The 26,750-nt window shown below is 41.5% G+C and overlaps 1 protein-coding gene across 1 annotated transcript in view; it reads left to right on the top strand.

Moving 5' to 3' along the window:
* CSMD1 (CUB and Sushi multiple domains 1) overlaps positions 1 to 26,750 on the top strand; it is a 1,401,348-nt gene that overhangs the window by 1,271,966 nt on the left and 102,632 nt on the right. Inside the window, exons 54-55 of the mRNA XM_066607269.1 lie at positions 673 to 846; positions 20,592 to 20,780. Coding sequence (XP_066463366.1) covers positions 673 to 846; positions 20,592 to 20,780 — 363 coding nt within the window. The remainder of the gene's footprint in view (positions 1 to 672; positions 847 to 20,591; positions 20,781 to 26,750) is intronic.

Raw genomic sequence — 26,750 nt, 5'->3', positions numbered from 1 at the left:
TTTAATATCTTTTAACTTTTTTTATTATCAAAATGCTTTAACAAAAGGAATCTCTGTCACTAATATATACTGCAGTTCTTCTGTATTGCAATGTATTATACTTGTCAGATTAATGTTTCTGGCAGGATCTAATAAGTGTGAAAAGATTGCAGACTTGAGCACCTTCATTTGGCCCATGCTGGCATGACAACCCGGTAGCCCCCTGCAACATATAGCTGTACTAATATATCAGTACTATAACAGTATTATACAGCAGGCACCCACTACTGAGGGCACAGTTACCAGAGTATATCCTGTGACTCACCATCACTATGCTGTAAATGTATGACACAATGTCCTACAGTAAGCGCCAACTGTCTATACCAGATGAATCTCTTCATATATTTGAATGGATATTTCATGATACATGCAGCAAATTAGATACCCAGGAGTTCAGTGAAGTTGTTACATATTTCCTAAAATTATGATTTTTTTTTAGCTACAAGGATACTTTGCACTAATTTTCAGTGTTTTTTTTAAAATTAAACATTTTTTCAATAACATGAAAAGGGATAAAAAATGTTATTGAAAAATTATATCCAGTTACTAATATTTGAAGATATTTTCCACAGTATAGGAGCATCAAACTACATGCAATCTGTAAGGATTTTTCTCTTTTCTGTTCTTTTACAGCTATCACATGTGGTCACCCTGGAAATCCAGCGCACGGACTAACAAATGGAAGTGAATTTAATTTAAATGATGTGGTGAACTTCACTTGTAACACGGGTTATATTCTTCAGGGGCCCTTTCAAGCACAATGTCGTAGCAGTGGAATGTGGAGCAGCTCTCTTCCAACTTGTCGGGGTAGGAGCGCCTTAATCTTTAACATGTATAAAGGTCTTGTAGGTGTTGCTACACGGGTGTTTGCGTGTAATTACATTTTCTTGGGGGAAACCACACGTACAGTCTTAACACTGAATCCACCAATATGCTAATGTGCTAAAATTTGTCTAATTTAGTTTAGGAATTAGAAAACAGGTACAATGATTATGACATAAACCCAACTTTTGATATATAGCAGCTTTTAACCACTTGTATCACATAAATATATATCATGTGGTCGCAAAGGGTCATGAAGTGGGCTCAGAAGCAGAGTCTGCAATATACTTGACAGCTATCGGCTCTTTTTGCCAGCTGTCAGCCTTCAGCAATGGCTGTAATAAGTATTATCACCAACCGCTGCAGTTAACTATTTAGATGCTACAGTCATAACCGACTGCACATCTAAAAATTCAGCCAGGCGGGCTCCTCCAGAGCCCTCCCCAGGATGCACTTACAAAGTGCCGATGGGTCAGAATGGCAGCCTGAAGCCTATGGAAGGCTGCCAGGGCTGCCATGCATGGATGCCTAGTAAGCCTTGCTTTTGGCTGAAAATTTCTATATACTGATACACTGAAACACTGCCGTATACAGTATAAGCAGTTAAGGGAATGCAAGTTTAAATCACTTATGGGGACTTAAAAAAAGAAGCAGAAAAAAAGTTTAATAAAATTTTTTAAAACAGTAAAAAATAAAAATGTTAAAAGATTAAAAAGCACTTTCCCATAAAAATCTAAAAATTAAAAAAAATTCATTTGGTATTACCATGTTTGTAAAAGTCTAAACTGTTAGAATATCACAATATTTTTCCCACATGGTAAACACCATAGAAAAGTACTGAATACCAGAAGAATCTGTGGTCTTGATGAGGTTAACTTACTTATAAAACTAACAATACTTACTAGCTTGCTTAAATATTGGTGAATCATATGCAGATTTCTGTTGTTATAACCAACTGAAACATCAATTAGCACCTAAGCTATGAAGTTCATCTCTGTTTGCCAAGCACAAAAATGCACATCTTGTTTCTTTTATGTTCTGTATTTATTATTTCCTCCAAGCATACACTTCCTTGTTTATATTCAATGTGTTCAATCTGCTTAATTGCCTTCAAGGACAAAGATTAGTTAAATGCATTCATTTAAGGCTACCTTCACACGGGCGAGTGCAATATCAGGCCAAGAAACCCTGCCCGATATCGCACATGTCAACATGCGTTTTACCCGCAGATGTGAAAGTTTCAACTCAAAAATGCCTCATCACTTCTCTGAAATTCCAATCCTCTGGCAGCTGTTTCACATTCATGGGAGAATCGGCAAGAGGTTCCCATTGATTTCACTTGGGAAGCATTAAATCATATTCGCCTGCACATCGCAGGGCATGCGATGTGTTTGATTCTCTCATTGAAAACAATGGGTGATGGGTTCCAAGGAACATAAAAAAGTAAGACATGCAGCAATTTTTTTTTTACCTCTTACAACACATGAAACACTTGTGAGATTCACATGTGAATATAGCCTAAGGATGTGTTTACACATGGCAGATTCACTAAGGCTTTTTCACAGTTGAAAAAATCTGCTTCAGATTCGCAGATCTGCAGCAGATTTTACTCCTTCAATTTAGGCCTCAGTCACACGGGCGTTTTTTCACACGATTTGCGGATCGCATAACGGATGCGCATCCACAAATCGCTTGACCGGGGCCGACATTTCGCTGAAAAATCTGCACCTAGCAGCGTTTTCAGCTAAACGGCCCAGCGCTGCCCGCTATCCTCTGCCACAGCTGTGGCAGAGGAGAACGATGTTCGCCCATTGAATTCAATCAGAGGCAGCTGTCATTCAATAGCTGAGAGCTGTCTCTGATTGGTCCCTGCACTCAGCCAATCAGAGGCAGCACTCACTCACCCATTCATGAATTCATGAATGGGTGAGTGAGAGCTGCCTCTGATTGGTGAGTGCTGTGACCAATCAGAGGCAGCCCATTCAGCAGGCGGGGATTTTAAATCCCTGCCTGCTGAATACTACAGAGAGCAGTTCAGGAGAACTGCCGGCCATCCGTGGCTGAACTCCGGCTGCAGGAAAAAGGTGAGTATACTTTTTTTTTTTTTACACATTTTCAGGATGGTTTTCAGGGAAGGGCTTATATTTTAAGCCCTTCCCTGAAAATTCATCCAGTGCTTGCCGGCAGCCCATTGCTTTCAATGGAGTCGGCTGTATTGCCGGGTCCATTGACTTCAATGGGAGAACATTGTTCTTCTCTGCCACAGTTGTGGCACAGCTGTGGCACAGCTGTGGCAGAGGAGAACAATCTTAGTATATGTTCTCAATGGGGTCAGCACTGCTGCCGCCGGCCCCATTGAGCGCAAATCCAAGCACCGATTTGTGCAGAACGCAGTTACATGTGTTCTGCGAATCGGTGTGTCCCAAAATTATAGGCACATCCGCATCAAAAACGGACATTCGACTGATCCCATTGCTTTGCATTGGGTCTATAAATCTGCAGATCACAAGTGCGTCTGCAAATCGGACCTAAAAATGTCCATGTGACCGAGGCCTTAAGGAGTAAAATCTGCTGCAGATCAGCTCCTAAATCTGCAACAAATAGTACAGATTTACTGCTGATTTTTTCAGTTCCTGAAAATCCACAGCAAATTCGCCACATGTGAACAGATAATAAAAGTCCCTGTGTGTGCTGTGACTCTGTCCCTCACCGGCTCCCATTAACATGCACTGCAGTTTTACTAGTTTGCTTCTCAGATGCAGATTCTGGTCAAGTAGGAAACTGGTACAGATGCAGTGCACTTCAATGGAAGCTGCTGATGGATGGGATCACATCAGATACCTCTCCATTAGTGGCCATTTTCGGGCCAGAGTAGCAACTGTCAGAGGAGAAGGCAAGGGTGCATAAAAACTATATATTAGTCGGCTGTTAATGTCCTAACTAATGACTCTTGACTAGAGATGAGTGAGCACCCGAATGCTCGGGTCCGCGTTATTCGAGTCGAGCTTTAGCTCTACTCGAGTAACGAACCCCATTGGCTACAATGGGAGACTCGAGCATTTTTGTATGTGGGACGCCGGGTCCTGAGTTGTTTTTTTTTCTTTGCACTCTCTCTCTCTCCCCTGCTTGCCAGACAAAAAATTTGTCATTGATGCGCTGCATCACGGCAGAGAGGGGCCAAAACAGGCACATCACAGCGGGGAGGAGCAAAAAACTGGGGCGGGGTCGAACACGGCTTGATGCTCGTTCGAGTAACGAGCACCATTGAGTACGCTAATACTCAAACGAGCATCAAGCTCGACAGAGTACGTTCGCTCAACTCTACTCTTGACCTGACCATATATAAGGTGGCCAACCCCTATGAGTACATTTTTAGGCAACTGATGCATTTTAGCATCCATATTACACCTGCAACATCCAGACCTCTGTTTATCTTGCTTCAAATCTTCATACAGCCCTACTTTGATCTACATTTAATTCTAATGAATAGTCAGAGGTGCAGATGCTGTGACCGTAGTATGGATGCTAAAATGTACCTTTTTACAATCACATGACAGCAGACTAATTTTAAAAATTTGGGTTAAAAAGTATAAAAAGTGTTAGTATGGTTCTGTTGTTTTTCAGCCTTTTCTCATAACAGTTATCAGTTCTATATAATTTGGAATGCCACTGAAAATGTTGTGAATTTATCTTTAGGAATGTTATTTTGTCCTTGAACTAGCATTGTAAGCAGAATTGAGTTCTGCAGGAGTGTGAAAAATATGGTTATCATTAAACACAAAACACTTTGAACAATCAAAGCACCATAGCAATTTTCTTCTTTGTTGTCTTCACTGTCATTATTGGAAAAAATCAAAGTATTGGTGAGACAATGTTGCAATAAAGAATACTAAGGGGGTTTCTCACACGAATGGACGTTAATTGCAGAATCCACGATCGCCATTCACATGGAAGATCCGCGGGCATTAAAAGGCATGTATTTTTAATTTTCCATTCACACTCACAGGCACGAATTGCGTATTCCGCACGCAGAAGAAAAATTGCAGCATGCTCTATTTTAGCAGATTCGGTGCTAAAGTCAATGGATGTGAGTATTCCATCACCTATACGCAATTAATAGAGATGAGCGAGCATACTCGCTAAGGACAATTACTCGATCGAGCATTGTCCTTAGCGAGTACCTGCCCGCTCTGAAGAAAAGGTTCTGCTGCTGGCGTGGGTGAGAGGTGATTCGCGGCAGTGAGCAGGGGGCAGCGGTGGGGGAGAGAGGGAAAGAGAGATCTCCCCTCCGTTCCTCCCCGCTCTCCCCCGCCACCGGCAGCCGAATCTTTGCTCCCGAGTGGGCAGGTACTCGCTAAGGGTAATGCTCGATCGAGTAATTGCCCTTAGCGAGTATGCTCGCTCATCTCTAGCAATTAACATTGCATATAAAGGGGAGAAAAGCTTGCAACTTCAAAGGAAAATAGATTTTAAAAAGCCAAAATGCCGGCTGAAGGTGAGAGAGACATGATTCTTTCACACGGGCGCTACATTGTGCATAGCGTATATCCACAGGAAAAAACTCTCGCATCCGCGATCATTCACAATTACTTTCTGCAAATGAGTGCAGGTCTAAACGTAAAGAAAAAAAATGCAATAATTTGGACATTTCATATAACCATCTTTTATTCACAACAGAACAAGTTGAAAGTGAGACATTTTTAATTTATTTTTTTTCTAAATTTACTCATTTAGAAATTGTTGGCATCAACACATCTCAGAAAAATTGGGATAGGGGTAACAGAAGGCTGGAAAAGTAAGTGCTAAAGAAAGACAGCTGGAGGGTCAACTTTCCACTAACAACATCTGATATATTTTATGCTCTATTGTGAATAAAATGTGGTTATATAAGATTTCCAAATCATTGCATTCTTTTTTTCTTAACATTCGTTTACCCTTTACACAGCGCCTCAACTTTTTTAGAACTAGGGTTGCAAAAGGTGCAGAAAAAAAAGAAAAGAATATTTCCTACTATGTGTGGTACCTACTAACATTTCTCATTTACTAATGGCAAGCAACACAATATTGGCAAAAAAATTAGGAAAATAGTGCCCCCGGCAGGACATATGTTATGATGCAATAATAGGTGTGTTCTAGAAAATGGACTGACCCAGGGTAGGCAGAGGACTGGCAAGTCACTCAGCATACCAGCAGGCCAGTGTGGGCTTTAGAAATTGTTTAGAATTTGGTAATTGCTTTCTTTGCTTGCCCCCGTCTCCCCATGCCCCAAAACGCTGTCCAACACATGCGTTTCTCTCATTCTTGTGTTTACTGATGGCAAGCACAATTCTAAATATAGATTTATCCAAAAAATAAATTTCCTATACAAAATACATGTATCATTTCCCCGTAGCCACGGGGAGTTAGTAAATTCCATTTACACACACCACAAACCAAATGACTTGTTTCTATCTAAATATTCATTCTACCTCCAAATGTACAAAACTTTGTTGGAAGTAATCTGCACATCTTCACATGCTGTATCTAGAATGAATCTCTTTTTACTTGTATACAGTACATCACATTTCACTACAGAATGAAGCACAGAACGGCCCCTTACTAGATTGTTGTCAAAGCTTCAAGGACTAAATTGATTTAGACACTAATGGAAATTCATGTCACTAGATCCTCAATAAGATATTTAGTTGCAAGATGTTTTGTTCCAAACTTGTGCGGTGCAGGAAAGTTTCTGAACCAGATGACATCAAACATTTTCTTGTGGATCTTACGATTCTACGTGCTGAATTTAGTATGCATTTGATTCACTTAAATTACATTCTTCTATTTCATCTAAATGGAAATAGAAAAAGAAAAAACTCAAAGAGCTTTTTTCAATTGTTTTGATTGTTATGACTGTTTAATGAGCAGCTTTTAAGTACAACTTTAAGAGGTTTTCTGAGTATTTTTAATATGCTGCCTATGAAGTAAAATATGAAAGCTACCTATACTTTCCCGGGTCTCCCCAACTTTCCGTTCGCCCTGATAGGGACGTTACAGGCTTCTGCAGTGATTCACAGACCTCTGGATGTGCTGGAGCTGTGGGGGCCCTGATAAGGTGGCTACAGACTGTTTTCTTATTTTTCTGTATGGTCAGCTCAGTATATAAAAAATTATATAACTCAGAAATTAAAACTTGTATGTCAGCACTTCATACAACAAATCCTGCAGATAGGGGATAAGTTGCAGATCACCTTTAATTCATTGAAACCGTTATATTTCATTGACAATGCCCATTGCTAGATATCCCTGTGATTGAGTGGTAGTAATATGGGATGGAGCATACTGATATAGTTGCAACACACAAAAACATTACTAAACACATTTTACACACTTTGCTTCATAGGAGGGCACATTACTTTGAACATTTCTTTGGAATCACCACAGACTTTGAAGCCTCAAAGCTTTTATGCAGGGCACATCTACTGTTACCCTACAGCAGATGACATGCTAGTCGCATCAATGATTGTCACTACACTGGGGGTGGCACTTTCTCTTCAGTGTTCTTCAGTCATGGATTGTGCTACTTGCATCACCGCCTGCACCATCGAGTGTTGGAATGTCAGTGCCGCTCATAAATTCTTAAGGTGACAGCACCCTGCTCCCTTAGGCCACCTGTCCATGGCCGGGACAGAATATTCCACTGTGGGGGAGGAGGGGGAAGCACTAAAAGATCTCCACGATGAGCCTATCTAACAGATAGGCTCACCTATCTAACAGATAGGCTCACCGCGGAGAATCGCAGCACATCGCAGCCTGCCACGATTTTAATTAGGCGAGCTGAGAATCGCTATAATTCTCCACTCATGGATGTCGGGCTGCACTTTCCATTGTTCTCCTATGGAAAGCACGTCATGCGAGCTTCGCACACAATTAATCACCGCGGATCTCGCAATGACAACTGTGAGATATTTGCACCTCTCTACTAGAAACAGACTTGTTGCAATGTGCATGTAACGAGCTGGACATCTTTTCAATAGTTAAATATTGCAGATACGTTTTTTTTCTAGTCCATATGTAATCATTTTCTGAGTATTTTTCTGTCTTTGACTTTTCCCTACTTAATATTCTTTGTTCATTTGGTGCCTTTGAAGAACAAGTTTTCTACTTTGTTTTTTGCTCCTCTACAAAAAAATCTATTTCTGCAGTTGACTCAAGTTACATGTCATGAATCATGACAATTATTTGGATCCTCTGCTTACTTAAATCCCTGCTCTTTTGCGAGTTGTCCTAAATCATTACCTTTCCTTAATCAAACTTTTTCATGAAACAGCCTCAGTGTAGGCCTGGAATAGAAATGTCTGCAACAGTTTGTTTATGAATGCTGTGAAACAAATGTTTTAATGTATACTGATCCTCAGCAATCAATTATCTAGGAGCCATTCACTTTCATATATATATTGACTAGGGGACATATACAATATATTGCAGTTATCTTCTGATAATAATATAGTGTTAGGGGGAAAAGGCATTAGTTAATTAGACTTGTATACAAAAAAAATGGTTTGAGATAGAACTATACCTATAATTCCTTACTTTTGAGAGAGTCTTTTTTGTAGTGGGGTATGGTAATTCTCTTTAATTTTTCATAAATTATACATTTAGAGGCTTCACACATTTTAAGTTTTGTCTATCTTTATGACTGCAAAAAGTTGGTTTGCTGTCTACAAGCCTCTTTGGCGTTACCAAGCTCAGTTGTCTACGATTATAGATGTTTAAATATAGAATACCCACACACATGTGACCCACATAGTGGGTAGACAATGTAATTGAGATATAAAAAAAATTACTAAGCAACATAATTTTTATGTAAGGACAACATTTTGAAATTCAAGACCTTTTGAAGAGGTTATATCTCTAAAGAAATTGATTAATAATGCTTAATAAGTGGAGTCTGATAGCCATGATCCCCAGCCAACTGGATAAGAGATGACAGTGTACTTTCTGAGCACTTCTGCCCTTCTTCACTTTGTCTAATAATCAGAACAGGTCACATTAGTTAGATTCCCATTGCTCATACATTGATGGCTTATTCCAGTGATATATCATTACCTACCTCTTCAAATAACTATTAAGAATAAGCTGCCATCTCTGTACATGAGGAACATCATTATTTCTAGCTATTATATGACTTTGTATACTGAATCCACAGTTTCTCCCTCTGTAGGTTGTATATTTAGTTATTAGTTTAGTCTGAGCTGGTGGGAGAAGACTGCTGTAATTATGTTTTCTACAATTGCAATCAAAAATTATTTAGCCCCCATTGCAAATTGGGTTTATTTGCCAAATTTACAAGCTTTCAGCTGATTGGTTAAACCAGCGCCGGCTCTCATTGGCTATATATAGAAAGTAGGAAGCAGCACCATAAGCAGATTCTTCACAGCTTGACAAAAGCCGTTGCACTGGCCGAAACGCCACAATCTGCCACTTTTTTAACCCTGGATGCCTAAATAAAGATGAGAAACTTTTATCTTTATAAGATGCTGTGAAGAATCTGCTTGTGGTGCTGCTTCCTACTTTCTATATATGGACTACTTTGTTGGAACTTACTGAAGTCAGGATCTCTAGTTAAGCTTGCACCTTTTTCTATGTTTCACCCCCACTGTTAGTGGTTTAATTTTGGAGTGCTGCTGTTCATTTTGGCTCTCATTGGCTGACACGGCGCTCGATTAACCAATCAGAGCATTAGCTTCTTGGAGGCGGGGTATTCAAGCCCCGCTTCCAAGAAGAACTGCTCTGTTGGCTTGAAGGAGGACACAGCAGTCTGCAGCAGCGACGGAGGCCAGCACGAGGACCAGAACGCCGGTGGTAAGTGAGTATTATTAAACACCACCCGAAAATGAGTCACTGTGCCTATTTTGAGGCAAAAATTAATATAAAAAAAGTGTCTTTTTTCTGGGAAAACCGGTAGTATATCATCATTAGTGCCAATCAAAAGTGGTCCAAGGAAAGAAAATTAGTAAACCGATAACAGGATCGAGGCTACCCAAGGTTCATTGATGAGCATGGGAAGTAAAGGCTAGCCCATCAGGTCTAATCAGGATAGTTACTGTAGTACAAGTTGCTAAAAAAAGTTATTGCTGGCTATAATATAGAAAGGTGTCAGAAAACACAGTGCTTCACAGCTTCTACCATATTGGGCTGTATATAATGTGTATAATGTACTCGGACGTTGTTCCTGGGATTTGTTGGAGCCATTCCCCAAGATTAGGAGTTACAGTCCCAAGTGCTCCAACCACCGCTGGGACCACTTTTACCTTCACTTTCTTTATCCTCCCTAGTTCTTTCAGGCCCTAGTACTTCTCCGTCTCCTTCTTTCTAATGTTGCTGTCCCTTGGTACCACTAACTGGTTGTGCTGTTCAGTTTATGATGTTCCTACTTGCATCTTGCATCCTGCCACTATGTGTTGGACTGTCTCTGAGGCCTCTATGCACAGTATGTACCTCAAATCCTGTCTAGTGTGGTAGATCCCTGCTTCTATGGATCTGGTACTTAATGCCTGTTCTTGTGCTGCTATGATCAATACATCAGTGCTGTCTTTGAGTCCAGCCTTCTTCAGTTATTGTTAGGATTTCCCAATGTCATCCACTTCAACTAACTGTTGATTGTACATTCCATGCAGGGGTTTATCTTGCCATGGCATTTCTTTCATTTGTTCTTTCATTTGTTCTTCCTTTCATGTCTGCTGCAGCCTCAGCATTCTCTCAGCAATTCATCTTTGGGTGCCATCTTATTGATGTACTCCTGGATGCGCCGAGTTGCATTTAGGATGGTAGTTTTGACCACCACTAGACCCTGTCCACCCTCTCTTCTTTTAATGTGCAGTCTCAGAGTGTTGGACTTGGTGTGGAAACCTCTGTACATTGCGAAGAACTTCATATCACCAGTCTTCTTTTGGCAGACTCACTATACCAGCAGTGTTTCTGATGACTGGCAAAGCATACATGTTGATGGCATGGATCTTGTTCCACCCATTGAGCTAGCTCCTTAGGACCTGTCTTACTCTTTGGTGGTACTTGGATGTTGCCGCCTTCCTCCTCCTCATGGTTCCCATGCGGTTGTGGGATACCAATGTACTTATGCCTGATCTGCATGTCTTCTATGTGCCCTGCTAGGAACTCCACCCTGTTGGTCACCACTACTAGCTGTTTTGAGTTGACTTCCAGTGTTGTCTTTCACAGTCTCATTGAGTTTTTGAGGTAAGTCCTTGGTCCTCAGTGTCCTGTTGACTTTGTAGAGTGCCAGACATTCACAGATCTACATGTGTGGCATTGAATCATAAGCTTTTCTGTAGTCAATCCAGGCTGTGCTGAGGCTGGTTTGACTGGATCTTGAGTCTTGGGAAACTGCTTTATCTATGAGCAACCGCTGTTTTGTTCTTCTGATGTTTCCAATGCCATTCTGAGCTGTGCTCATATATTGACTCATATGGTTCTGTAACTTGGCAGCTATGATGCCTGATAAGACTTTTCATGTTGTCCAAAGTAGTTGGATGGTGCTGTTCCATTGTAGGAATCTCAGCACTGTCCTTTCTTGTGTTAGCCAAGTTGGGTGGGAGCCTGCTGCTATCAGCTGGCACCAGAAGCGTAAGTTGAAGATTCAGGGCCCCAATACAAAATCTGTAACAGGGCCCCCCAACTTTAATGCTTTATTCATACTACTAGGCTCCCTATATGGAGAAGATAGGCTTTATGGGCCCCCTAAGGGTCCTGAACCTGCGTTCAACTGTACCCTCTGCATCTCCTATGCTTACGCCACTGGCTGGCACATCTGTGTTGCTAAGCATTCATGTACTGCTGTTAGTATCTTTGATTCACACCTACTGGCTAAAGATATATATCTGCATATATTTAGTCAGTGTGTAGATATATAGTATTAAACATTTATTAAGAGAGTTTTCTATCTATCCCAAAGTATATTTTTGTTATGACAATAAGACAGTATTTCATTCTTCCATTCACATTCTGCTTTTTTTGTATGATGTGGTACTTGGTTACTGTACTGTAAATATTTTTCAAAGCCAAGATGCTTAATTTCATATATGAAGAGCCTTGTATCATCTGGGAGCAATAAGAGTCAAAACATAAACTCTCAGGGGAAATTCATGTACTTGTTCAATGCACAAAATCAATACTAATATTTGAATTGTGCTCTTTCAAAGTCTTCAACTCGTACACTACATTTTAAAATTCTTGTGATTTGTGAGAAGATAAGTACTGTCTCTTCAGGTCCCACAGAAAAATGAATTAATCTTTCCACCAAAAAACTGGATAACTGAATATCAAATATTAAGCTGTAGCAGATTAGATCGTGATCGTTCATGAGTATATCATTTTTCTGTTGATTGTGACAAATTTCACCTTAAATCTTCGTAGGCGAATGAATTACTTAGTTTGTAGTCGATGCACAGTGCACTCATTTTTATTAGCATGTAAAGCAAATTTTTCAATAAATCATCAAAATACACAAAACTCTCCCATAATATTCCAATTAATAAATGCTTGTTGGCACCAACTTTACTATTAAATTAATTTTATTTCATGTGATCATGTTTCTGACAGCAGTGTCTTCACTGTCACGATTAATAAGGCAGCAATGATATGACCGTAGGCTTCGTTAGGAGAAGACATCTCACAGACATCTTCTGCTTTCTGTACGTTTTCCTTAGCTCTACTATTAACTTGCAATAGAAATAATATGGAGTGTGATGAGGGAACAATGCATGAATGCATGACCAGTGGAAGTTAAAGGGGTTCTGTCAATACAATCTGTATTTTCTTTCCAATAAATCTGCCCTGCCGGCACAGGCTCTTGTAAACAACACATACAAAATGTTTTTTTTCAGAAGTAGTACTTACCCGGGCTCCATTTTTCACCTCCATGCTTTGTTTATATGTTCAGCCCCTCCTGCTAGAAGGTCATCTCCCAGCACCCCTTGCTGTGCTGACCACTTCCGCCCTCACAAAGCTACTTCCAGTGCAGTGAATAGAACTGTGCAGTCCTGCCTGCAGTCTACCAAAATCTGCTAGTGTTTCTCCCTGCCTCTGTCCCTGAACCCCCAACGTTTCCCAAGGGCTTCCAGATCTTCCTTGCAATCTCACAGCAACCACTCACAGTAGCCCCTCACTGTAGCCTCTCACAGCAGTCACTCACAGCAGTTACTCATAATAATCACTCATGGTAGCCCCTCACAGTAGCCCCTCACAGTAGTCACTCCACATGGTAAAAACAGGAATATTCCCCATGTAATGTATTGTATGAGTGTATGTACATATACATTTTATCTATGCGTATATATATCAAGATGCATATAGATATATAAATATATATACACTCATATAATGTGTATAATATATATACACACTGCATAGGACATGTACGTTCCACGATAGAGAGACAAAAAAGTGCACAAAAGTGTGCATGACTGCACTTACATCTGTGTAAAGCTGGTCTTATTGTATATATATATGTGTGTGTATGTATGTATGTATGTCCTGTTATACCGCCTCTAGCTTGGATACAAGATGTGATACGGACAGCATAGAGACTCTAGAACCCTGCTGTACCGCCTCTAGCTTGGATACAAGACGTGATACGGGGGGCATGGAGGCTCTAGTACCCCATTGTACCGCCTCTAGCTTGGATACAAAATGTGATACAGGCAGGCATGGAGGCTCTAGTACCCTGTTGGGCCACCTCTAGCTGGGATACAAGATGTGATACAGGCAGGCATGGAGGCTCTAGTTCCCTTTTGTACCACCTTTATCTTGAATACAAGATGTGATACAGGCAGGCATGGAGGCTCTAGTACCCCATTGTACCACCTGAAGCTTGGAAACAGGATGTGATACAGGTGGGCATGGAGGCTCTGGCACCCTGTTGTACCTCCTCTAGCTTGGATACAAGATGTGATACGGGGGGCATGGAGGCTCTAGTACACTGTTGTATTGCCTCTAGCTTGGATGCAAGATGTGATACGGGGGGCATAGAGGCTCTAGTAACATGTTGTACCACCTCTAGCTTGGATACAAGACGTGATACAGGGGGCATGGAGGCTCTAGTACCCCATTGTACCGCCTGTAGCTTGTTTATAAGATGTGATACAGGCAGGCATGCAGGCTCTAGTACTCCGTTGTACCGCCTGTAGCTTGGATACAAGATTTGATACAGGCAAGCATGGAGGCTCTAGTACCCTGTTGTACCACCTCTAGCTTGGATACAAGATGTGATACAGGTGTGCATGGAGGCTCTGGTACCCTGTTGTACCTCCTCTAGCTTGGATACAAGATGTGATACGGGGGGCATGGAGGCTCTAGTATACTGTTGTATTTCCTCTAGCTTGGATACAAGATGTGATACAGGCAGGCATGGAGGCTCTGGTATTCTCTTGTATTGCCTCTAGCTTGCCTCAAGATGTGATATAGGCAGGCATGGAGACTCTAGTACCCTGTTGTACTACCTCTAGCTTGGATACAAGATGTGATACAGGCGGGCATGGAGGTCCTAGGACCCTGTTGTATCGCCTCTAGCTTGGATACAAGATGAGATATGGGTGGGCACGCTGCCACTTGGGATGCATTGAACTTGGGGGTCAGGATAACAGCATGCTGACAATAGAGGGCAATGTATTGCTTTATGTCTTTCGTGATTTTAAATTCATTCTCTGTGGCTGATTTTACACAAGTGAGCACTATATCAGCCCGAGAAACTCAGACCAATATATATTGCATGGCAAATATGCGAGTGTGTCTGCCAGTGCAGTGCGCCTTGTAAGAACAATGCATTGCGATGTGCGTATGTATGTGTGTAATATATACACATACATACACACACATAGCTGTAGGAGCAACTGTAAGAAACAAAATAAATGGTTGGAATACGGCGGATGCCCAATCTTTCACGCACATAGTATTCATAGGGCAGGTCCTATATTTCCCCGGTCAAGTATTAACGGGAGAGAATACTGCTGGTGAAAATGAAACCACAGAAATCTTAGGCTTAGTTTTGTCATAATATACGGCCGTGACAATCATGGCCACATAAGGGAAGAAAATTACATTCGCCTGAAACCGCCATATATACACACACAGACAAATACAGATAGATATATGTGTGTATATATATATATATATATATATATATATATATATGCGTGTATATACACATAAACATATAGATGGATAGAGGCGGAGTGATGGACGCATAGATATAGATGGATACAGATGGCATATATATAAACATACATAGATTTGAAGGGGCCATAACATTTATTTTTGCAGAATACACTGGTGGCAGCACAAGCTTGCACTTCTATTGGCTAATAGAAATGTATTCTGCCTGACAACAATATCAGGGATACATTTCTATTGGCCAAGAGTGTGCATAGCCAGATCCTTGTCTGGCCCGTGTACGTGTATAGTGCTTCCCGGCGGGTGCGCGCACCACAGCCTTGCTCATGCCCAGTCGGGCCACTCCCGCGCGTGCGCAGTCGCGCCCCAGGTTCACTCATGCGCAGTCGCGCCATGGTCTTGCGCGGCTGCCGATTATTCCGCGCTTCCTGACATGGCAATGGACGCTACGTCCCTAGTGACGTATGCGTACATTGACCTGAAGGAAGCGGCATGTAGCACAAAGTACGCTACATCACCGGATCCTGGGAAATCGGGGGGCTGCAGGTCACGTGGCCGAAGTGACAAGCGGCTCCAGGAGAAGATTTGGAAGGAGACGATGTGGTAAGCAGGCTTCCTGGGGAGCAATAGGTAAGTATATAATTTTTTTGTTTTTAATGACAGAACCCCTTTAATGGACTCAGAAATCTATAGGTTTCCGACGGTTTCTTGACTTGTTGGAACTGGTCATATGATCACAGTACTGCTGTGATAATAGAGTGAATAAATCTACTGTACATGCATGAACTACTGATGATTTCCATCCCAGATAGGTTACAAAAAAAAAGACGGATTTACAAATGTTCTTATTTTTTTTTTTAGTGGAAGCCCAAAAATAGTCAAACAGCATGAACAATGTAACAGGATATCTCGGAGATGCCACGGCATTTTAATTTACTTTTATTTGATAAAATTGTTAACTTTGTATTATCTATTAAATAAGGGTTTTCCATAGTCATATACTGTATCCATCCATCTAGAAGACAACTAGATGTTGCCTATTTTCTTAGCTTTCATCACCCCCATTTGCTCCATAATACGTTCCTACAGCAACACAGGCACCAAATGCTGTGAAATGCTACCCTCCTTCAGTATTTACAAGCCTGCCTGATTGGAACATAGGGTTCATTGAATTGAAAGATATATAGATTTCAAATATTTTCTCATTTCTATTGCTCAACCAGTATTTTTATTGCTTTATATAATACAATTTACGATGATAAGTTATTTTTTCAATTTAGAAGAAATGACCCCTTTAAGGCCCCCCACACATGGCATATTTGCACGCGCAAAAGTTACACGCACAATACGCAGAGAAGAAAACCCATTGATTTTAATGGGTTCATTCACATTATATGTTTCACCTGCGCTTTCCAGTCGCACAAAAAAATCAGCATGCTCTATTTTCCTACGCATTTGTGCGCCCAAACTTCCCATAAAAGTCAATGTGGATGTACAAATGCTCATGCACGATGCTTGGAGATGCGTGAAATACTGCGTAATTGCACAGTAAAAAAAAACACACAGCTGGGACTCATAAGATTAATTAGCCATTTCAATCTGTGCGTTTTTGTTTAATATGCACAAATGAACGCGACTTGCAGGCACAGAAATTACAGTAAAATATGCCGATGCGCATGCAAAAAAGTACTGTTCATTCCGCAAATACGCAGTGCTCAGGCTCACGCAAATACTAATCGGCTCATGTGAAGGGGCCTTAGTGTAAAAAATAACATTTGGATCAAGTGAAAAATAGAAAAACTATCCAAACAATACGTGTAAGTTTAAAATATTTTTTATACTTAGGACTTAAACCAATAAATGTGATTGTATTTTACACAAAGGGCCATTTTTAGCCATTTTCGGCTGCAGTATCGGATTATAAAATGACATTTTTAGATACAGTATTATAATTCTTCACAGAAATAGTTGGATAAAGCAGAATAAATTCAGAGGAAATATTTTTGACATACTTTAAGAAGTTACTTTTGGACTGCCAATCCATATTTATATATCCTCAGGGCTTTGAATCTACTTAGATAAAAGTTCCAAAGTCATCAGTACATACCTGCGCATCATTCTGACTTTTTCAACAGACCAAGCTGAGAATGCCAGAACTCATTTTATATGTAATTCTTGACAGCTGTCACTAGGAGAAAGCAATCTCCTGTGCTCTATCACCTGGATTTACAATTGTGTCCCCAGGTAAATAGTAATCAGGGAATTCTGTCTGTGTCACAGATGTTAAGAACAACCAACCTAATCTTTTTATCAGATTTTCTTCGAGAGCTAGGATAGATAGATTTTCTTTACTGCTTAGTTATGTTGTGTAATACTACAAAAACTTTAGTTAATTTATAAGCAGCTGAAATATCACTTTATTTTCCTGAAATTTGCATATATCAATGAAAATATTTCTTTCCATGTCTATTCTGCTTTATTATCAGAAGTAAGTCTAGGGTAAAAGGAAGCAGTTGACCAAGCCCACAGTAACCAGTCAGGTTACAGCTCTCATTTTACATAGGGTCTAAAAATAAAAGGAGCAACATGATTCGTTTGCACCACTTTTTCCTTTTACTACTTTTTATACATTTTCTCTTTGTTTTTTAACTTGGCCCATATCGTTGCTGCTTATGGAATTATTACAGACATATAGTGCAATTTGTGTTTCGCAATTGTTTCAATTATCTTGACTATCCTCTGTAAACTAGCTCTACCCAGCTTGACTGATCAAGGGGTTCACGATGAAATACGTATCTGCTGTTTTTTTAATTTATTAAAAGAGAAGTTGGATATTGTATGTTACTGTCTTGAGACCTTCATTGGAGAGCAGTGCCAAGATACCAGTTTTTTAGCCTTTAAACATATAGTGTAATCTGACACTTAAATTGAGCTCCTGGCTGCCCACTGAGTGCTAGAGGTCCCTGAATGGATTTCACAACATTATGCCCAAATCCTTCTCTCTAATAGAACAATAGCAGTTTACAGGATGAAATTGGAACACTTAGGCTGGGTTCACCCGGGACAGAATTGCAGCGGAATTTCCGTTCGGAATGTCCACGCGGCAATTCTGCCCGTGGCTCCTAATCCCGGGAGTAGCCGGCAGAGTGGACAAGATTTTGCAAAAATCTCGTCCGTATGCTGCGAATAATCTGTTGCGGCCAAGCCACGCGGAAACGGAGATGCTTTGCAGAAGCAGTCTCTCTATGGGGAGAGATGGCTACAGTGGAGATGCAGGCTGCAAAGCTGCTTCAAAACCCATGGCTGCGGCCGTGGATTTTGAAGCTGCACTTATCTCACGGAAATCTCACGGTTATTTGGTGCGGCCAAGTTGCGAGATTTCTGCGGGATTTCAATCCTGTGAGAACCCAGCCTTAGGGTGCCTCCACGTATTTGCTTGTGTAAAATTTACGTATGCAATAACTAGAGAACAGAACCCATTGATTTTAGTGGGTTCATCCTTATTACCCAATTTCGCACACCCAATCCTCGCAAACAAATCAGATCTGCTGTATCTGTGCATTTGTGCACAAAAGTTCCCCAAGGAAGTTTACGGAGAGTGTGCAAACACATATGCAATGTGCAAATGCACAAATTCAGTGAATAAAAGAACACATCTGGAACCTATCCAGCTAAATAGATACTTAATCCGGGGCATGTTTGTCTGCCGCACACAAATGAACATGCCCTGCATTTGCAAAAAGTATAGCAAAATAGACCTATACATGCGCAAAAAAGCCTTGTGCATAGCGCAAATAAGGGGGCTTTAGGCCTCATGTCCACGGGGAAAATCGGGCCCGCTACGGATTCTACATGTAGAATCTGCAGCGGGTCCCTCCTGCCCCGCGGACATGAGCGCTGAAAATAAGAATTTATAAGAATTTACCTATCCGTAGCGGGCGGAGAAGCTCTGCTCTTCCTCACGGCCGGATCTTCTTTTTCGGCCGGCGGATGAATTCCTCACGCCGGCGGCACGTCGCCGGCACGTCGTCGACGTGCCGCGCGCATGCGCCGGGCACATCCGCCGAGCCGAAGCAAGGGAGATGCGGCCGTGAGGAAGAGAAGACCTTCCCGGTCCGCTGCGGGTGAGTAAATTCTTTTAAATTCCTATTTTAGGTCTCCCGCGGATCCGGACGGCTTCCATAGGCTTCAATAGAAGCCCGCGGGAGCCATCCCCGCGGGAGACCCGCACGAAAATGGAGCATGGTCCAGATTTTTTCATGCTCCGTTTTTTTTAAAATCACTTTTATTGACGATCCGCGGGTATTTATCTACCCGCGGGTGGTCAATGCATCCCTATGGGGTGCGGATCCGCGGGCGGGAGAAGAGTTAAAATCCGCTGCGGATTTTAATTCTTATTTTCCCCGTGGACATGAGGCCTTAGGCTGCTTTTACATGAGCATATTTTTCTGGCCATTAGGGTATGTTCACACTGCGGAATCCAGCACAGAATTTTCCAAGCGCATTCTACCTGTAAATCTACGGCATGGCTAAATCCACATTGCAAATCCGTGGAAAAATACACTACAGAAGTGTGCAGCTTAGACATAGATTTCTGCCAAGGTTTTACAGGTGTAATATGCACAGAAAAATCTGTGTCAGATTCTGTTATGTGAATATACCCTAACGCAGAGCTAATATTAATTTATGACTCTATTTAATTAAGTCTTTAAAACATGAGCATATTTTAAAAATGGAGATGTAGTACTTTTATCGACCTTGAAGTTTACAAAGCACGCATAACCCCTTCGTGACATATAACATACATGTAGAGCAAGTATCATTGTACAGAGTGGACTGCGGAGCTGAGTCTGCTCTATACATATCAGATGCTGACTGTCCTTAACTCCTGCCAAGACTGGAGATAACTGATCATGGCAGTTAAGACTCTAGATGCCACTGTCAGTTCTACCTACCATGTGCTATTTATAATGCTGGTGTATTCTTATGTGATAGACAGCCCTTTGCTCCTAAGGCTCCAGTGTCTAATACCAACTGCTACTTCTGCACCCCTATAGCTGGGCCCTGGCTACATCAGGTTAAATGATAACTATATTTATTGCACCATCTTCAAAGACAGTTTGTTTGACTTCAACAGCTGTTTTGACTGGTATACGATAGATTATGGTTACTTTTAGAAATCTAAGGTGGCAATACATAGATGCTTGATTTTGAATTTGAAGTTTTCAGATATTTCTGTAAAAGGACATAAAGAAGTGTCAAAAGATGAATGTGCAAGAAAATTAAGGACTTCAAACAAACTTTGAAGCATAAACAACTTAGAAGAAACTTAGCAGAACAAGTTACAGATGAAAACCTTTTGCTATTTTCTGTCTATACAGTTCCTTTACACAGAAACGGGCCAAATGTCACAACTATTGACTGATCACAGATTGCTGGTTGTTCAATTTGAAGGGATTTAAAAAGATTGCTTGATACAGTTTGTTAGATTTTATGCTTAAGTTATTTTGTATGCCTGTAAAGTCAGCCTAAAAGTTTTGTATGCATTTACTTATCTCTTACAGTGGTAAACTGTACAGATCCTGGTTTTGTGGAAAATGCAATTCGTCATGGACAACAGAACTACCCTGAGAGTTTTCGCTATGGAATCAGTGTGACATATCATTGTAAGAAAGGCTACTATCTTCTAGGATCATCTGTTCTTAACTGTAAGGCAAATGGCTTGTGGGACAGATCATTACCAAAGTGCATCCGTAAGTACTGCATGGATACAGGGCATACCAATAAAATGATAGGATTATACTCTGTAAAATAATACTGATGTCCATTCTACTAATAACTACTCATGTTGAAATATTTTCAACTGTAGATCCTCTTTGTGGAGAAGCAATCCACGGATGAAAGTATAATATTATGAAATAATGTTATAACATAATAATTTATCTTCATATCATAAATACAAATGTATTAGGGTTTTCAAATTCTAAAACATAACTAACAAAATAGTTACACCACATAGAGAGTAATAAAATATTGACAGGCTTAAAATCGTACTATGAGAACACGTGTCCTGAAATGCAAGACTGTGTAACCATTACAGAAACACAGACTCTAATCTGAGCCTCTTCTTTAATGTAAATTATTCCATACATGTTGACATTTTAAGATATTTTAAGTTACATTTTATGTGTGCATGCATGTATATAATATATATATATATATGTGTGTGTGTGTGTGTGTGTATATATATATATATATATATATATATATATATATATACACACACACGCAGACACATGTATGCGTATGTATGTATATATTTTTATATTAATGTATATTACATACATACGCAGATATACATATGCACATAGGGATGAGGGGGCTCCCCAAGGGTTTTGTTAATCCCAGTGAGGACTAACAGGAATTTACGAGACATTTAAAAAGTGCTTCTGGGCAGCACCTTTTAAATGCCCTGCTCTTCTGCCCCCGGTCACGCAATTTGCGGCATGCAATTTTTTTTAGCGCGCCTATACAGACACGAAAAAATTGCTAGTCTGACTGCACCCTTAAAGAGGGTTGCCTGAAAAATTGAAAAACATAAATTGTGAAAAACCCTGGATATACAGCAGTGTAAATAGATACCTGATTAGTTTAGTCATTTTCAACTGCTCGTTTTGTCTAGGGGACTATTAATGGGGAATGAAAGTGGCCACTAGAATTGAGCGAGCACGCTCGATAAAGGCAGATGCTCGAGCGAGCATCGCTCTTCTAGAGTAACTGCATACTCGTCCGATCAGGCTCGGGGGGGGGGGGGGCGGCGGGGGTGAGCGGAGGGAGAGAGAGAGATCTCTCTCACTCTCCCCCCCCCCCCCCCGCTCACACCCGCTGCCCTCCAGTATTTGCTCGGACGAGTATGCAGTTATTTGAGAAGAGCAATGCTTGCTCGAGTATCTGCCTTTACCGAGCGTGCTCACTTATCTCTAGGGGCCACTAAGTATAAAACTCATCCTGCTAAGGATGGGTTGCATCAGCACAGAGAGCAGAATACCTTGCTGCTCTGCCAATCAGTAATGATTCCTTGCATTTGTAAACCCTCTGAAAGAGAAAAACAACAGTAGTATGTATTGACATCACTTCTGAGATAACATTTCAGCTGTGTCAGTGACCCAGAGGGATAGAGATTTTACACTCCCATATGAAGAGGCAATTTTAGAAGAAAAGAAAGAGGGACAGGAAAGGTGTCCTGCAAAGCACACCATGGCAAATTTTTTAAGCCCCACCCATGGCCACACCCAATATCCCAGCCCCGATCAGACCAAATCTATTATGGGGATGGATTTTTAGGTGAAACTCAGTTTTAACAATACTTCTACTACCTGGGTGATTAAATTATGCATGTGTAATATCTGTGATATAGTATGCCACAGAAAATGATACCTAAAATAATAGTCCAATTAAACAATTAAAATGCTCCAAACATATATGTTCATAATCATTCATAGTATAACAGTTCATTACATAGCAAGAGCTACAAAACCAACATCATAACATAAGTACAACACCATAACCAAGCTGAGTACATAAACACAGCTCCAGTACCAAGAATTATACATAAATACAGCACTAGAACCAAGCTCAGTAAATAAATACAGAACCATAGCCAAGGTCAATAAATGGGTAACTTGTAAAGTCAAGTCAGCTGCTGCTATTTACGTTTGTTCTTCCCAGTACACCTTGTATGATGGGAGTTATCAGAACACAAAGAAGAATGTTATTACCCATCATCACTCTACCAATCATAAAGTTGTGATTAGAGGCAGCCACTGGCAGAATAAATGATGGCATTGTGACTCACATGTGACATCATATCTAATTAGTGTTGTGGTTTTCTTCTCCATCCAGTCCAGATCGACATGACAGCTTCTTTCAAACACAACTTTTGTCTATTCAGAGGTTGCCACACAACTGTCTTTGGCTCCTTGCTTTTTCATATCCATAATCCCAATATTAAAATAAAGTCTGCCACACACTGCCACCTGGGTAATAAATAACAAGCAGCACTATCCCTATGTAGTAAATTAATGACCCTATTGTCCCTATGCAGTATTAAATACCCATAGTTCACCCTCTAATAAATAATCACCCTGTAGTAAATAATAAGCCATACTGTCTCCCTGTAGTAAATACATGATTATACTGTCCACTTATATAAAAAAGTACCTATAATGTCCCACTGTAGTAATATATACCAATAATGCCCCCTGTAGCCATAACGCCCTTCATACTAAAATAATAAAGCTAGCTCACCTCCACCATTGTCCCTTCAGTCAACCACCTGGCCTATTCCTGATAACCTGTGGAATGATGCAGGTGATGAAATGACATCACCAGGCTGCCTGTGTCCAATAGAAGGCTACTGGGTGGCAGAGCAGTGAGTTGAGTGTGGCTTCCTGCAAGGGGGGCTCCTGTAGGAGTGTAGAAAGAAGATGACCTCCCATGACTTCAAAACTGTCCCGTTGGATCTAGGGATTCTAATTGGGAGGTGTGGCAGAGAGCACAGAGGAGATAGGAGGCATATCCCACACAACAGCCTAACAGCATACGAGGAGCTGTAGTGCAAAAGCTCTGCGCCTTCAGCTCATAGACATAGTTAAGATGTTATCTCAGCAGTGATGACCACACATTATGCTGTCATTTTTCTCTTTCAGAGGGGTTACTACTGCAGGGAATCATTACTGACGTGCAGAGCAATTAATAAAGCTTAAATATGTGCACAGATCTCTGTCCTTATGCAACCCATCGTACTAGGACAGGTTCTGCATTTAGTGGCCATTTTCATTTCCCGCTATTTGTCCCCCTAGACAAAACATGCAGTTAGGGACCTTTTGTATGGGCAGAATTTTTCCACATTACAAATCTGCATCTTAATCCTTCATTGCAAATTCTGTACCAAAATCCATAAGTCTCATTGTGGATTTTTTTTTTTTGTTAAATCAAGTTTTATTAAGATTTTAGATAATTATTACATACAATACTGCAGATGAGTAATCAAATGATTGCGCAAATGAACATATGAACAAATGAATAATGGATGATTGACTACACGGAGGTAAACAGGCAAGATAATGTTGATCAAGGTATACGGAATTCTATGCCGTGTTGTAACTGAACAATGGAGGTTCCTTCTTTGGGAAACAAAGATCCGAAGCCATAAACATCATGACTGAAATGACATATATCAGGCCCCCCTGGAGAGAACATCCTCCGAGTAGTATTAATATCAACTAATAACAGACAAACAAACAAGACATGAAGGGGAATGGGAAGGCCACAACGTGCCTATGCAAGCTAAGAGAGGGGGAAAAGGGAGAAGCAGGTACGGTGGGAGGTTAGGGTGGGAAGGGAGGGTATGGGGAGGGTTGGGGAAGCGTGAACAACCTGTCTATGTAAAGTAGGACTGGCCTTTAGTCGAATATTGAGCCTAGAGAGGTGCGTGGGGCCTTGCTTCTGAGAGCCATGCTTGATCAGAGGATCCCGTCTGCTGTGATAATATGAGTGAGTTTCCCTTCGGGGATAGCGATGCCCGCTAGGGGCCCTCGATAAGGAGTGGGGGGGGGGGGGGAGCGGCTCTCCAACTCATGCCGACTGCGAGTCTCCATTGGAATTACAGTCAACTTGGATCACCCTGGGCCGGAGGGTCGTCTCAGTTCCCTCCACGGACCCCATATGTGGAAGAACTCCTCTCTGTTGCCTCTGGACCAACTGGAGAGTTCTTCTAAATTGCAAATATCATCTACTCTCGCCATCCATTGGGTCACTGACGGCGGGGTTTCTTGAAGCCATAAGGTAGGTATTAGGGCTTTGGCCGCATCTATCAGGAAGGCAATGAGTTTATTCTTCTTTGGGTGAAACGCAGGGGACGGTCTCCACAAGAAAATCATCTCGGGAGACAAGCGAAGAGCCGGGGTAATCCTTCTCATGGTATCCTCCACCTCCCTCCAAAAGGGTGCCAACACTGAACATCCCCACCATATATGAAGGTAAGAGCCAGGTCCTCTGTCACACCTCCAGCACCTCTCATGTGGTGCTAATTTGTAGGCGTGGAGCCATTTTGGTGTTTTATACCACCTTACTAAAAGTTTATAGTGGCTTTCTTGTGCCAATACGCACTGAGATAAGCCGAATGACGTGCTCAAGATAGTGTGTGTGTCGCTTGAGGAGAGAGTGATGTCTAACTCTTTTTCCCAAGATAGTAGGAAAGAGGGTTTAGATGAGGTTGTTTTTAAGACAAACTGTTTCCGTACCGTCGCTAGTTTCCTATGTTTTGGGTTGTGTTCTTTCAGCGCTTTTTCGAAGGGCGTCAGGGGTCTGGTGGAGATGAATCTTTTGGAGAATTCCCCTAAAGCCTTTACGACCGACGCCTGTTGCAGAAAGGAAAAGTTGTGATGCGGTAATAAGCTATTAAGGACGTCGGCTGGATTTTTATGCGCTAGAGCTTGGAGGTCTCCTATATTAACCGAGCTAAATCTTTTCCACACTGACCTGGACGCCGGGTCCAGCGGGATGTTAAGGAGCTTTGGTAAGGAACTAAGTGGGGCAAGCGGTGAAGGGTCGGGGGCCAAGTCTCCTCTTAGGTCGGCCCAAGTTTCACAGGGGCCCTTAATCAAGGGGTTGTAGTTTTTGGATCTACATTTGATTTTTGTAGGGAACCAGAGGTCCTCTATGTATGAGTCTTCACCCGTTGCTTCTGCTAAAGAGGCAAAGAGCGGATCTTTTATAGGAAGAACTAAATCCATCCAGTAGCCCATGAGTGAGGCCCGGTATAAGTCCTGGATGTTTGGGAGGTCAATGCCGCCCTCCACTCCTCTCCTCGTCATCAAACTGTAAGCCAGCCTCGGTCTCCTCTGCCTCCAGACGTACCCCGTGAACACCCTTCGGAGTGCTCCAAAGAAGCTTACCGGGAGGTGGATGGGAAGCATCCTTATTTTATAGATAACTATGGGCAAAATGTAGGTTTTTAAAACATTCTTTCTCCCAAACCACGAGATGCGAGGGATATCGTATAGTTTCAGTAAGTTTTTAATTTGGTCTAATAGCGGTGGGAAATTAGCTGCGTACAGGTTGTGTGTTTCCCTAGTTATTTTGACTCCAAGAAAGTCGAGTGAAGAGTCTGCCCAGGTGAAGGGTGAGTTTTCTTTTAAGATTCTACTCTGATTTGCAGGGGTGGACACTTTAAGAACTGTTGACTTCCCATAGTTAATCTTAAAGTTGGAAATTAAACCAAAGCTGTTAAGGAGTTCTATTAGCCTAGGAAGCCCTTTCTCGGGATTGGTTACTATAAAGACTATGTCGTCTGCAAAGGCGGTTATATTGAGAGAGTGGTGTTCCCATGAGAGTCCCGTGATCTCTGGGTCATGCCGTACGAGCTGGAGGAGGGGTTCCAGCGCAAGGACAAATAACGTGGGGGATAGTGGGCACCCCTGGCGAGTTCCATTTTTAATATTAAAGGGGGTTGAGAGAATTTCATTAATTTTGAGCCTGGCGTATGGGGCTGCATAGAGGGAGAAGATAGCAGAGACAAAGGCCGGGGGAAAGTTGAAGTGATCTAGGACCTCCTTCATGTAGGTCCAGTCAACACGGTCAAACGCCTTTTCGGCGTCCGTACCCACGAGGACCAGCGAGATATGGCGTTTTTGAGCTAGTCGTATTGCGTGAAGCAATCT

This window comes from Eleutherodactylus coqui, chromosome 1 (genome assembly GCF_035609145.1).
Source record: "Eleutherodactylus coqui strain aEleCoq1 chromosome 1, aEleCoq1.hap1, whole genome shotgun sequence".
Classification (NCBI taxonomy): Eukaryota; Metazoa; Chordata; class Amphibia; order Anura; family Eleutherodactylidae; genus Eleutherodactylus; species Eleutherodactylus coqui.
This window is presented reverse-complemented; position numbering and strand designations above follow the sequence as displayed.